Source organism: Myotis myotis, unplaced genomic scaffold (genome assembly GCF_014108235.1).
Source record: "Myotis myotis isolate mMyoMyo1 unplaced genomic scaffold, mMyoMyo1.p scaffold_m19_p_7, whole genome shotgun sequence".
Classification (NCBI taxonomy): Eukaryota; Metazoa; Chordata; class Mammalia; order Chiroptera; family Vespertilionidae; genus Myotis; species Myotis myotis.
Window position 1 is genome coordinate 71,150,652 of NW_023416379.1, and position 13,414 is coordinate 71,164,065.

At 40.8% G+C, this 13,414-nt stretch overlaps 1 protein-coding gene across 1 annotated transcript in view; it reads left to right on the forward strand.

Moving 5' to 3' along the window:
* Positions 1-13,414, forward strand: part of EYS (eyes shut homolog) — a 1,264,258-nt gene that overhangs the window by 1,220,524 nt on the left and 30,320 nt on the right. Inside the window, 1 exon segment of the mRNA XM_036318417.1 lies at positions 4,505-4,677. Coding sequence (XP_036174310.1) covers positions 4,505-4,677 — 173 coding nt within the window.

A 13,414-nucleotide genomic window follows, 5' to 3' on the forward strand; every position in this document is an offset into this window, starting at 1 on the left:
TCTGAATACTCTTAACTATTCTATAGTAAATGCTTTGGCCCCTTTGCCTGCTTATTCTACTTAATTCACACCTCTCCCCCCGCCCAAAAAAAATAGCCCTTTCATCACTTGCTCTCACCTCCAACTCTGTGTAGCTAAAAGTAGATTTTTTTTTATTTTCCCTTTAAACCATATTTCTCTCTGAATACCCTATTCCCACTAATGGCACCATATTCTTTCAGTCATTTAATCCTGAAACCCCCAAAGATTTCCATGAGGTTGAGAAACATGGAAAGGCAGTTAATGTGTGCACTCCCCATCCCCAATTACTGGCAATGGAATTGCTCAATTTCTCTGTCCCTCTAGCTCCCCCTCTGTAAAATGAGGGTTCTATTCATACTTTCTTTATAGGGTCAGAAGGAGGATTCAATGAGTAAATACATTCAAAGGGCTTAGAAGAGTGCGGGGCACATGTTAAGCCTCAGTAAACACTCGCCACAACTATCATCTTTCATCTTCCATACCAACACGCTTACCGGATGCCTCTTACTTTTGCTTCTACCTTTCCAGCCTCAAAGCCCTTTTTGGGCCCAGGCCTCTCTGCATTCATCCACTTCCTTGTCTTTGTTGTGACTCATTGGTTTACTTATGTATTTATTCCCGGGATACTGCCGGGGGGGGGGGGGGGGGGGGGATTACAATAGGCCAGGAACTGTTTAAGCCCTGGGACTATAACAGAGAGGAAAGCAGATCTGGTCTCTGCTGCCATGGAATTAATTAGTTAGTTCCACAGAACTAATGATCTAGTGCAGGGGTCAGCTGACTGTGTCCTGGGGCCAAATCTGGCCCACCATCTGTTTTTGTTAATATAGTTTTATTGGGATACAGCCACACCCATCCACTTGTAGATTGCGACTGCTTTCAGTAGTGGCAGGGTTGAGTCATTGCAAAAAAGTCTTTATGGCCCATAAAGCAAACTGTAAACTGGCAAAGTTTGCCAACTCCTGTTCTAGTGGTAAAGATAGAATAAGATCCTACTAAAATTAAACTTCCATCAGTATAGAGTTTATTGTTACATCATGGAGTCATCCCATACCTACATATGAAATTACTATTCTTCAAATATGCCTCATCATTCTCATCATTCTCCATACGTCTGTCACTGAAAAGTTACACTATCTCGGCCTGTTACTCAAAGCCCTTGACCTCCAGTCTCCTCTTTCAGCCTAATCTACTGCCTCGCCCTCTGCACTCATTCATGTAGGCAAATCTCACTGCAGAAGCCTCTCCAGAACTCACTAAAGTTGCTTAGGCATCCTGCCTGTGGATTCCCATAGTCCTCAATTTAGCACATGTCACAGTGTAACCTCGTCTGCTTACTAATCGGATCCCTCCAACAAACAGCAAGTTCATGAGGCCAGAAATGGGGTCTTATGTGCTGTGGAATCCTCAGTGCTAAGCACAGTGGCAGACACTTAGCATGTACAAATATATGGCGTGGGGCAAAAGTAGGTTTACAGTTCATATAAAAAATAATACAGTAATTAATAGATATTAATGCAAGAATAAACTCTGTATTTTGCATGTTCAGAACTGTAAACCTACTTTTGCCCCACCATGTGCGTGCGTGCATGCGTGCATGTGTGCGTGTGTGTTTGGTTTAAATGAATTAATATCTACCTCTCTTTTTTTTTTTCTACTTTTTCCACTTATGGGCATGCCACCTCTATACATCCTTCTCCAAAACCTACTCTTCTTCAGGACAGGGTAGTATATATCATTACCCAAAGTGGAGAATAATGAAAGATGATTTGAGACTACATGTCACAGTGTTCTAAAGAAGCAAGGGAGGAAAGAAAAAGAAAAATCTGTGCTTGTACAAAATCATTCTGACAAAAAAAAATCTTTTAAAGTCTAATGTAAAAAAAAGTAGTATATGATATTTAAAAGTGATTTTCTAAATCTTTGTAGATATAGGGGGTTTCTTGAAAGCTAAAAATTCTAAGAGAAATCTTATGAGGACTTATTTATCATTTTTCAAATAAAATTATGGTATCTGTATTATTATATTGCTTAATGTGATTTAAGCTATATTTAACATAAAAATATTTTATCATGGCCATGACTGTCTATAATGCAATGGGATTTTGTTCTTAGCTTTGTTTTTTTTCCCCCAGAAGATAAAAATGAACCACTAGATGGTGCAATCATCATGAAAAAGTCATCACATTAGAATTTAAAATATTTTATATAAAAATTCTTTAATAAGAATTAAAACTAGTTTTTATTTATTTTATGAAATTGGTAGGACAGTCTATTTTGTATAAAATGTCTTTACATATTTTATGCCTTCTGATTGTCAAACAATAATCAAAATCATTATGTAATTTTGTAGAAGGTTAATTTTACATTTTTCTCCGTTTTGGAAAACCTTATACAACTTTTCAAAGTTGTATTTTGCATAACTATTACATACACATACACAAAATGGCAACCAACAGACGTGTCTGAGGATATTGCCATTTCCTTAAATAGGATGTTTGTATGGCTCACGGTGAAGGAAGATTTCTATGCTTATTGTATCTATGTGCCTGTGCCTCTATTTGTAAGTTCCTGATAGAGAGAATCTTTGTTTTCAAACCCTCCTAGAGCCACAGTCCAACAGTGCGTTGGTGAACATGTGGTGTGATGTTATGTTCTCATCCTGAGTTCCTCCCCATGCTGGCTTCTGGATTCCGGCCGCATTCTCTGTGCGACTCACTGGACTCCTCAGCATATGCTGCCCAGCGGTGCTTTCCCCCAGCACACCTCCTCTCAGCTGGCAGAGTCACACCTTACACATCTGTGCATGCTATGCATATAGTAAACACTAAAATAAAAATGAGGAGAAGGAGGAGGGGCAGGGGAGAAATTTTGGTGAAGCATAATTTTGATTAAACTGCCCTATACTAAAAGAAAACATAAAAAAGAAAAGAAAAAAGAAAACATAAGAATTTGAGATCAGTATGTTCTTGATAAATATGTGTAGGTAGACACTGAATCATTTTTATTTTAATAAATGGGTCTATAAAGAATAAGAAGCTTATAAAAATGTTCCCTATTTTCGATTATATACGCACCTATTATTTCAGGAGCATTCTCATTCGCTGAAATGGGAATGTCAATTGGTACAGTTATTATGGAGGGCAGGTTGGAATATATATCCAAGCCTAGAAGTCATGATGATATTTGAATTTATCCCAGGGTTGCACAAAGATTTAGCTACGAGACTTTGATCAAACTATTGTTTGTAGAATGTGAAAATGTTTAAACATATCTCAAAAGTGGCAACAAAAATGAAGTGTATTTCATCCATTCAGTGAAATAATATTCAACTATTACATACAAAATTGTGAGAGGAAAGTTAATGAACAGGGGAAGTCAGTTGAATTTTCTGCTTTGACTCCATTAATAGACACTTTAATTCACAAATACACTCTCATTTCACTGATTCGAAGGGCCCACTTCAAAATACTAATAGCACTCCAGTCTTCAAGACTAAATCCAGCACCGCCAGTGGCATGGATGGAAGGCCTCTGAAGGAGGTGTGCGCGATCTGCTACTGCTCTCTCCCCAGCCTGTGCCCCACACCACATCCTGGAAGGCGCTTCCTTGACTCACACTGTTGCCTGACAGTTCAGTGCTCTCTGGGCCTAATGGGGATTTATTAGTAAACCTAACCCTTTCTCTTACGTGCCCTTAGCATAAGGTGACCAGATTTAGGGGGGCAAGAGGAGGAATACAGAACATTCAGATAATTTTGAATTGCAGATAATAATTTTTAGCATAAATATCACTCAAATATTATATGGGGCATACTTATAATAAAACTTATTCATTATTTACCTGATACTTGAATTTCATTAGATGCCCTGCATTTTATCGGGCAAGTCTACCTTTAGTGGGTCCAACTGAGACTCCCCTGCTGGGCTCCTCCCAAGATCACTCTCTCAACCCAGACAAGGCCTCTCTTCACACTGGGTGCTCCCTGGTACCCCTCAGATCCTGTTCTAGTCATTAAGTGACTGCCTCTTGCTGCCAAGTTCTCTTCAGCACCAAGATACCCTCTGGGCAAGATCCCTTTCCTGTGTCCCCAAGCTGAGCCTCTCCCAGAGGGCCACAACCCATCCTGGGATTTGCTACCATTTGCCTCATCTCTGGAGGGGTCTGCAGTTTCTTCTGCAGCCCACGACCTGGGCCTGGGTGTCAACAATGGCACAGAACACATCTCAAGGGGAAGTTCTTTTCTCAAGGCTGAAGGTTAGGAGGCAGCAACTCCATTCACAGTCTTCCTCCTTGGGGCGAAGAGAGGGACTTAACAATGCTGCTTTGTCCAAAGAAATGATTCTTGTAAAATTCTCTCTTCATTTCCGTGCCCTGAACCTTTTAAAATCCTTGATGTGGAGTGCAATAGTCCCATAAGCAGTCATTAGCTCTGTTCTTTGTCAAGTGCTCAAATCGTGCTGTCTTCTTTCTCAACCTACAGCTGTGACTGCCCCACTGGGTGGAAAGGAGCCTTCTGCACGGAGACAGTTTCCACCTGTGACCCTGAACATGACCCTCCACGCCACTGTGGCAAAGGATCAACTTGTGTCTCGTTGCCTCATGGGTACACCTGTTCCTGTCCCCTGGGAACCACTGGAGTCCACTGTGAACAAGGTAAGGCCGAATTTCAGCTCATGCTGTCCACAAATTAACTAAGTCAGTTTCCTTTGGGAAAAGTAAAATGAAGTATATATGATAATAAAAGATTCTACTCTCTTTTCCCCCCATATATGTGACATTATAGTTCACAGATAAGAGAGTCCTCACAGTTCAGTAGTACAAAAATAGGGCTTTGTTTTCAGAATTGTTGTAGTTTATTAACTCTAAGCCCCCTGTCTCTTTAACCTAAACATTCTAGCTGTTTTATGCTAAGTGCAGTCCAGTCAAGTGAACTTGGGTTCGTAACTCAATTTCAGAACAAGGCTCCATCTTTGATCTTCTCCCTTCTGTACCTCCCACTGACACGAAACTCTCAGGAGTAGCAAGAGGAAGATGCGTCAGCTCTGGCTCAAAGGGAGAGAAGTTTGAGGGATGAAATGGCCCAAGTCCAGTGGGAATGATAAGGAGTTTTCAATGTTCCAGATCTCATCAGCTTTACTGTTCTTCCTTATACCTATGATTGATAATATCCTTAACACTGGGACGAGTTATGGCAGTGCCTTTGAGTGCTCCCCACAGTCTCCTGAGTGCTCCCCATATGGGCTTGGCTAGTGCTAAGCATAAGTATAGAATACAAACTCTATTATACATATCAACATAATAGTTCTAAAATAGTAAAAATGGATTGGGGCAATTTTTAAGAAATAGTTTTTTTATTTTAGTGAACAATAAAGTACTCCAGCTTACCTCTATAACTTCCATAGGAATAGCTACTAGAACCTGAGAGAAATAATAGGACAAGTTAATATAAGGACTAGTGATAGTAACAATAGGGCAAACCAGATTTTTGAAGTTTAAAGGCACAATAGGTCATCAGCAAAAACACTCTATTTTCTAGATGATCGCAGTCCCTCCTAATAGCCATTCCTTTAGTAAATATAACATAGGAACCAACAATGTAGAGGTAACATTTTATCAACAACAACCACACTCCAGTGGCCTAAGAAAGCATAACCACTAAAAGCCAAATATCTTCAAAACCAAAATTTGTCTTTAAATGAGTTGTCAAACATTAGGTTGAAAAGAGCCTTAAAAACCACTTAATCCTAATTATTTTACCTTGAAAGAGGTTAAGATCAAAACTGTGACTGAGCAGGACTGAGGGAGGATTTTCACACCGCCAACCCAGTGAGTTTCACATTACCCCATGAAACCTCCAGCTTTTACATTTTGTGTGACGCCAGCTTTTATATTTTTACTATGGGCTCAGTGAACGAATTCGTGCACCTTGAAAGGAACTGTGGGCCACGAGGCTGCGGTGGGCACAGGGACAGGTCTCAGCCCATCCTCCATGCCCCCTCCCACCACGGCCCCTGGTCCCCTGTCTGCCCACAGCCCCACCCCCGCTGCACCCACCCGCTGATGGTGCCAGCCCCACTCGCACCCGCTAACAGTGTGGAGCTATTGGGGCTGGCGCCAGCAGCAGGTGCAAGTGGCAGCTGCTGCCCTGATCACCCCTCAGGAGCAGAGGGAGGTGGAGAAGCCCTCAGGGGCAATTGGGAATGGCAGCCACTGCTCACACCCACTGACGGCGCCAAGCGATCAGGGCCAGCAGCATGTGCAAGCAGTGGCTCCGGTGCTGGCAGCGGGTGCAAGCAGGGCTGGAGCAGGGTGGGACCCTGGCACACGGGAGCAAAGAATTTTCAGTAACCACCAGAGGCTTGCCCCAATGACAGTGACTGGCACCCTGCCTTGGTCTGGCACCCCCGATCACCTGCTCCACCATCCTGCAGTGGCCAAAGCCTGCCATGTTCTGTGCACGTCCCCTGGTGGTCAGCACAGGTCATAGTGACTGGTTGTTCAGTTGTTCGGTTGTTCCGCTGTTCGGGCTATTTGCATATTAGCCTTTTATCATATAGGATTTCATAATCAAAATATAAAACCTAGCCATCACATGAAATAAGTGGAAATTTGTGCAATCTGTGGTATGCAGAATTGATTAATAAAATGTCCTTGTCCCCATATTTTAAATTGTCTAAAGTATTTTAAAGTATGTGTATGTGTCTGAGAAGAGAGTGGCTGGGGGAAGTTTTTTATACTAGCATTCTAATTTAAGTAGTAAAATATTATTTTATCTACCCCTTACTCTAAGATTGACTTGCCATTGGGAAAAAAAGTGATCCTTCAAGTCCCTTAAAACATTCACCTACAGCATATTTTCTTTCACTGGGATCTCACCCCAAACTTCTTTGGAATTCCATGAGGTATGGTGCTGTGGTAATAAAATGTCAATAGACCACTTGAACCCGATGGCATAAAGGATCCTAGCCACCAAAAACGATTCAAAATATCTGAGCCTAGTTCCAGAAATACATGAATTCACAATTGTCACATTGTCCGACCCAGGAACTAGCTCAGATAAGTGTTTTTAAACACCCAGAAGCCCTAAACCAGCTTTAAAAATGAAACTGAAGATGAAGAATGCTTGTCAGCAAGCAGCAGCATCTGGGTTGGATATTTCACAAGGACTGTTGATCTTAAATTAAAAATAAATCATAATAGGTTAAACAGGGGTAGAATATTTTGCAATCTAGCTTAGTCATTAAAACATTCAATTTAGGCAGAATTCTGGTTTACGATTATTTTCTGAAATAGAAAATATGTCCCATTTCTTTTCTCACACACAAATTCTGCCCATTTGCTCTTTTCTTCTGTGTTATTGCTCTTTCCTGCTAGAATTTATTAGTTCCAACTACACATATAACATTCCTGGGTCGTACAATCTCTCCTCTCCATTTATTTTTCCCCACATTATTGGTGAATTGCTTTTTTTCCTTGGAACAGTTTTATACTACTAAATTCTAGCTCTTGCATATCGTTGACATTTAGCCAAATGAGATTCCATAATATGTGTGGTTTTAACTTTCAGCCTACCAAGTACTGAAAATGTTTCCATTTTTCTTACATTCTTTTCATCCATGGTGCAATTTTCCTTCCATTCATTTCTCATTCCTTAAGGTAAAGAAACCCATGCACATACTGGCATTTTGAATGAAACAGGCACATGTTTAAGGTACTTAGTCCCTTGATGTCAAGGGTACTTTATGGTTCAGTTACCAGTGGTTCTCAACCTTCCTAATACCGTGACCCTTTAATACAGTTCCTCATGTTGTGGTGACCCCCAAACCATAAAATTATTTTCGTTGCTACTTCATAACTGTAATTTTGCTACTATTATGAATCGTAATGTAAATATCTGATATGCTATATGTGTTTTCCGATGGTCGCAATCCACAGGTTGAGAACCGCTGAATTGCCCTAGTTTTCATTGCAATTAATTCAAGCTCATGGAGAAGTTCAATTCTTCAAGCCTTCCTGACACATGGGGTACTCTCCTGCCAAGCCTTTGGTCTTCCTAATAATAGCAAAATGGGTCCATGGCACTATAAATGGAGCTTTCAAAAATCATTACTGTGTGCCTGTTTTCCTTTTGTTATTGTTGTTCATCCTCACCCAAGCATATTTTTTCCTTTGATTTTAGAAAGAGTGGGAGAAAGGGGGAGAGACAGAGAAACATTGAGGTGAGAGAGACACATTGATTGGTTGCCTCCTAAACTGCCCCAACCAGGGCCAGGGATTGAGCCTGCAACCAAGGTATGTGCCCTTTAGCAGAATCAAACCTGAGACCCTTCAGTCCACAGGCTGATGCTCTAACTACTGAGCAAACCGGCTATAGCTTTTTATATATTTTTTAATTGTTTTCCAAGAGAGGAAGTAAGAGGGAGAGAGAGAGAGAAACATCAATGATGAGAGAGAATCATTGATCAGCTGCCTCCTGCATGACCCCCACCAGGGATCGAGCCCTAAACCCGGCCATGTGCCCCAAAAGAGAATCAAACTGTGACCTCCTGGTTCACAGATCAAGCTCAACCACTGAGCTATACCGGCCAGGCTGTGTGACGGTTTTCAGGTGCATTTAGCCATGTGGGAATGCACCTGCTTTCTTTATAGAAAAATAAAAACAGCTTTAGTCTTTGTTTCCCCACTTTCAATCCCATTGTGATGATTACCAGGAATCCTATATAATAAAACCCTAATATGCAAATTGACCAAACAACGGAATGACCAGTTGCTATGATGCACACTGACCACCAGGGGGCAGACACTCAACGCAGGAGTGTCTGCCCCCTGGTGGTCAGTGTGCTTCCACAGGGGGAGTGCCACTCAGCCAGAAGCCGGGCTTATGGCTGGCAAGCACAGCGTCGGTGGCGGGAGCCTCTCCCGCCTCCATGGCAGTGCTAAGGACCCCTTGGGGGATGTCCGCCTGCCAGCTTAGGGAGCGGGCTTAAGCCGGCAGGTGTACATCCCCCAAGGGGTCCCAGACTGCAAGAGGGTGCAGACCAGGCTGAGAGACATCCCTCCCCCCACCACCACCACCCTGGATGTCGTGCACCGGGCCTCTAGTGTGATTATATGTGTACTAGATCCTCTATTCCTACAGTTTTATAATACTTTTTAAAAGTAAAAAATAAATGGGCACTAGTTATGATTCCTAGGAACACACATTTTAATTTCTTAGTCTTCTTTCTATGCTTCTCAATACAACCTGCTAAACTATAAGTGAAACTCAGTGAGAAAGTAAATTATATGTAACAATGCTAAAGGTTATATAAACATTATGCTTTTTTAAAACATATTTTTATTGATTTCAGAGAGGATGGGAGAGGGAGGGAGGGATAGAAACAAATGATGAGAGTAAATCATTAATCGGCTGCCTCCTGCACGCCCACTATTGGGATCAAGCCCAAAACCCAGCATGTGCCCTGACTGGGAATCAAACCATGACCTCCTGGTTCATATGTCAACACTCAACCACTGAGCCACACCAGCGGGCAACATTATGGTTTTTGAGTATTAAAAGGAATAGATGTTGCTAGTGAGTCTTAGAAAAAAATATACACAACTGTCATTTCCTAACCTTGGATCTTGGGCAAGTAAACTTAACTTTCCTGAATATCAGACGTCTCACATGTGAAAAGCGAATATGTAAAGATCTCTGCAGTAGAGGAATTTGGGGCCAAAGTTCAGGGACAGTCCATTCTCCTTGCCAAGTCTTAAGTTAATGATTACTACTTTTTATAAGGTTGTGAGACAAAGGTTAAAAACTCCAAAGACAAACATCTACTCGAGGTTTTTCTTCAACAAAGTCCTTTTTATTTCCTTTTTAAGATAATATTAATAAACAAAAAGCACTCATTGTTGGATTTTCAGCCCACTACTGCTAAAGTTTCCTCCCTTGAAATGTTTTACATGTTGAGCTATAAATACCTGGTTCCCCATCTTAGGAACCATAAAAAAAGGTTTGCTTACAATCAATTTCTATGAACAGGACCTGTTTGCCTCTTTCCCTGAAGCAGGTCTGCCCACCTTCTTTAAATCTGAGATGATCGACAGCAATGAGATCTAACCACAAACTTCACCTTCTAATTTGGAGAACTGAGAGACACACTCGCTCTAGTTTGTAATAGAAATATTAAAAAGTGACAAGCGAACTTTCTCATGACCATAGAGGGAGATAAAGATTGCAAAACATCTCATTATTCCATGCCCTTCTTTTGTTAAAATCTGCATAATTTACCTTAAGAAACCTAAAAGTGAACCTTCCTGTACCATGCTCTTCCAGTGACCAAGGAATATCACAGGCATCGGTTATGAAGCCGATGGTCTGAGAGGCAGGATTCTCTAAGTGCTAGCACACCTCATAAAGGTTGTAATGAGGAATCTAGAGAGGCCAGCCAAGTACCTAGCACACACCCTGTGAATATTAGCCATCCTACAGAGGAAAGAAAAAAGTGTCAGATTACACTCAAATGTAGGAAATGTTGACATAGATATTTTGATCATTTTCATTTTAAAAATATGGATTAGTTTCAAACAGATTCTTAAGTTAAAATACGTTAGAACTCCTATTTTTATTTTTTAAATAAATATTGTTGAAAGTATTACATATGTCCCTTTTTTCCCCCATTGCCCTCTCCAATCTCCCCTTTCCCCTGCCAAGCCCTCACCACCCTACTGTCTCTATGTCCACGGGTTATGCACATACACACGTGAGTTCATTGGTTGATCTCCCCCACACACACCCTCCCCTACATTCCCTCTGAGGTTTGACAGTCTGATCAATGTCTCCATGTCTCTGGGACTATTTTTGTTCATTAGTTTATGTTGTTCATTAGATTCCACGTATGAGTGAGATCATGTGATATGTATCTTTCTCTGACTGGCTTACTTCACTTACAGCAGTTCTCAACCTGTGGGTCGCGACCATTGGAAAACACATATAGCATATCAGATATTTACATTACGATTCATAACAGTAGCAAAATTACAGTTATGAAGTAGCAATGAAAATAATTTTATGGTTGGGGTCACCAAAACATGAGGAACTGTATTAAAGGGTCACGGCATTAGGAAGATTGAGAACCACTGGCTTAGCGTAATGCTCTCTAGTTCCATCCATGCTGTTGCAAATGGTAAGAGTTCTTTCTTTTGTACAGCTGCATAGTATTCCATTATATAGATGTACCACAGCTTTTTAATCCATTTATCAGCAGGTGGACACTTGGGCTGTTTCCAAATCCTAGCTATTGTAAATTGTGCTGCTGTGAACATAGGGGTGCATATATCCTTTCTGATTGGTGTTTCTGGTTTCTTGGGATATATTCCTAGAAGTGGGATCACTGGGTCAAATGGGAGTTCCATTTTTAGTTTTTTTGCGGAAACTCCATACTGTTGCACAGAGGCTGCACCAGTCTGCACTCCCACCAGCAGTGTATGAGGGTTCCTTTTCTCCATATTCTCACTAACATTTGTCATTTGTTGATTTGTTCATGGTAGCCATTCTGACAGGTGTGAGGTGGTATCTCATTGTCGTTTTGATTTGCATCCCTCAGATGAACATTGTTTCAAATGTCTCTTGGCCTTTTGTATGTCCGTTTTGGAGAAATGTCTATTTAGGTCCTTTGTCCATTTTTTAGTTGGATTGTTTGTCTTCCTTTTGCTAAATTGTATGAGTTCCCTGTAAATTTTGGAAGTTAGCCCCTAATCGGATGTATCATTGGGATATAACATTGGCAAATATGTTCTCCCATGCAGTGGGCTCTCTTGTTATTTTGTTGATGGTTTCTTTTGCTGTGCAGAAGCTCTTTATTTTGACATAGTCCCATTTGTTTATTTTTCCTTAGTTTCCATTGTCCTAGGAGATGTATCTGTAAAGATACTGCTATGAGAGATGTCTGAGATTTTGCTGCCAATGGCTTCTTCTAGGATTTTTATGGTTTCATGTCTTACATTTAGGTCTTTTATCCATTTTGAGTTTATTCTTGTGTATAGTGCAAGTTGGTGGTCTAGTTTCATTTTTTTGCACGTATCTGTCCAATTTTCCCAACATCATTTATTAAAGAGACAGTCTTGACTCCATTACTTGCTCTTGCCTCCTTTGTCAAATATTAATTGAGCATATTGTCTTGGATCGATTTCTGGGTTCTCTGTTGTGTTCCATTGGTCTATATGCCTGTTCTTGTGCCAGTACCATGCTGTTTTGAGTACAGTGGCTTTGTAAAATAGCTTGATATCTGATATTGTGATCCCTCCAACTTTGTTCTTCTTCCTCAAGATTTCTGTGGCTATTTGGAGTCTTGTTTGAGTCCATATAAATTTTTGGAATATTTAGAACTCCTGTTTTAAAAGACAATAATTTTTATTATATAAAATATGTTTAAAAGATCTAAAAACTTATTATGGAGTAGATATAAGCTTTTCAAAATTACCAAATAAACTTTTTTTAAAAAAAAAAAAAAACAATACTCATTCTGTATAGAAATATAGCAGATGATTAAAATTTGTAAAGCAAAATGGGGAGATCCAAAGCACTGGATAATAAGGTCCCTTCTTTCAAAGAGCTAACGGCGTAGGTGCAGACCAGGCAAAAGTCTGTGAAAACTAAATAAAAGTATATAATTTAAATAACAGTTCAGGGAAAAGAGGAAGAAACATTCCAGGATATTGTTAGACAAATGAATGACACAATACGTGCATTCCTTCTGGCTGGTGGGACCTGAAAAGTCATTAGAAAGCAATGAAATTAGGTTAGCTTTCAAAGATGGGTAAAATATGGGCAGACTCGTATGGGATGGTGAGGTAGCTTTCCTAAGATTGAGAACCACTTCAACAAACCTGAGGGAGAATGTAAGGGTGCACTAGCAAATGGGAGTAAACCTCTTCATCTGAAAAGGAAATTTATGCCAAGTAAGGACTGAATTATTAAAGTACCTTTGAGAAAAGAAGGTAAGGGACCAATGCAAGACACACTGGGTTAAAAATCACCAGCACTTGCTTACTGAGCTGGAGGTGTGCCTTTCATATAGATGGCACATTAAAACCTGGGTGGCACACGTGCATAATCCCTGCAGTCTCCCAGACCTTCTGCAAATAAGCCTTTGAGACTCCTGAAACAGCCATGGGTCTCCCAACACGTGACCTGACTTTGTTACTTATGACACTTCCAAATAGCATCAGAGAGAGGTCACAGTAAAAGGTATGTTTAAAAAGTAGCCAAGCCATAGCTAGTTTGGCTCAGTGGATAGAGCGTCAGCCTGCAGACTGAAGGGTCCCGGGTTCGATTCTGGTCAAGTGAATGTAAATACCTCAGTTGCAGGCTCCTCCCAGGCTCGGGCTCTGGTCGGGGCTCATG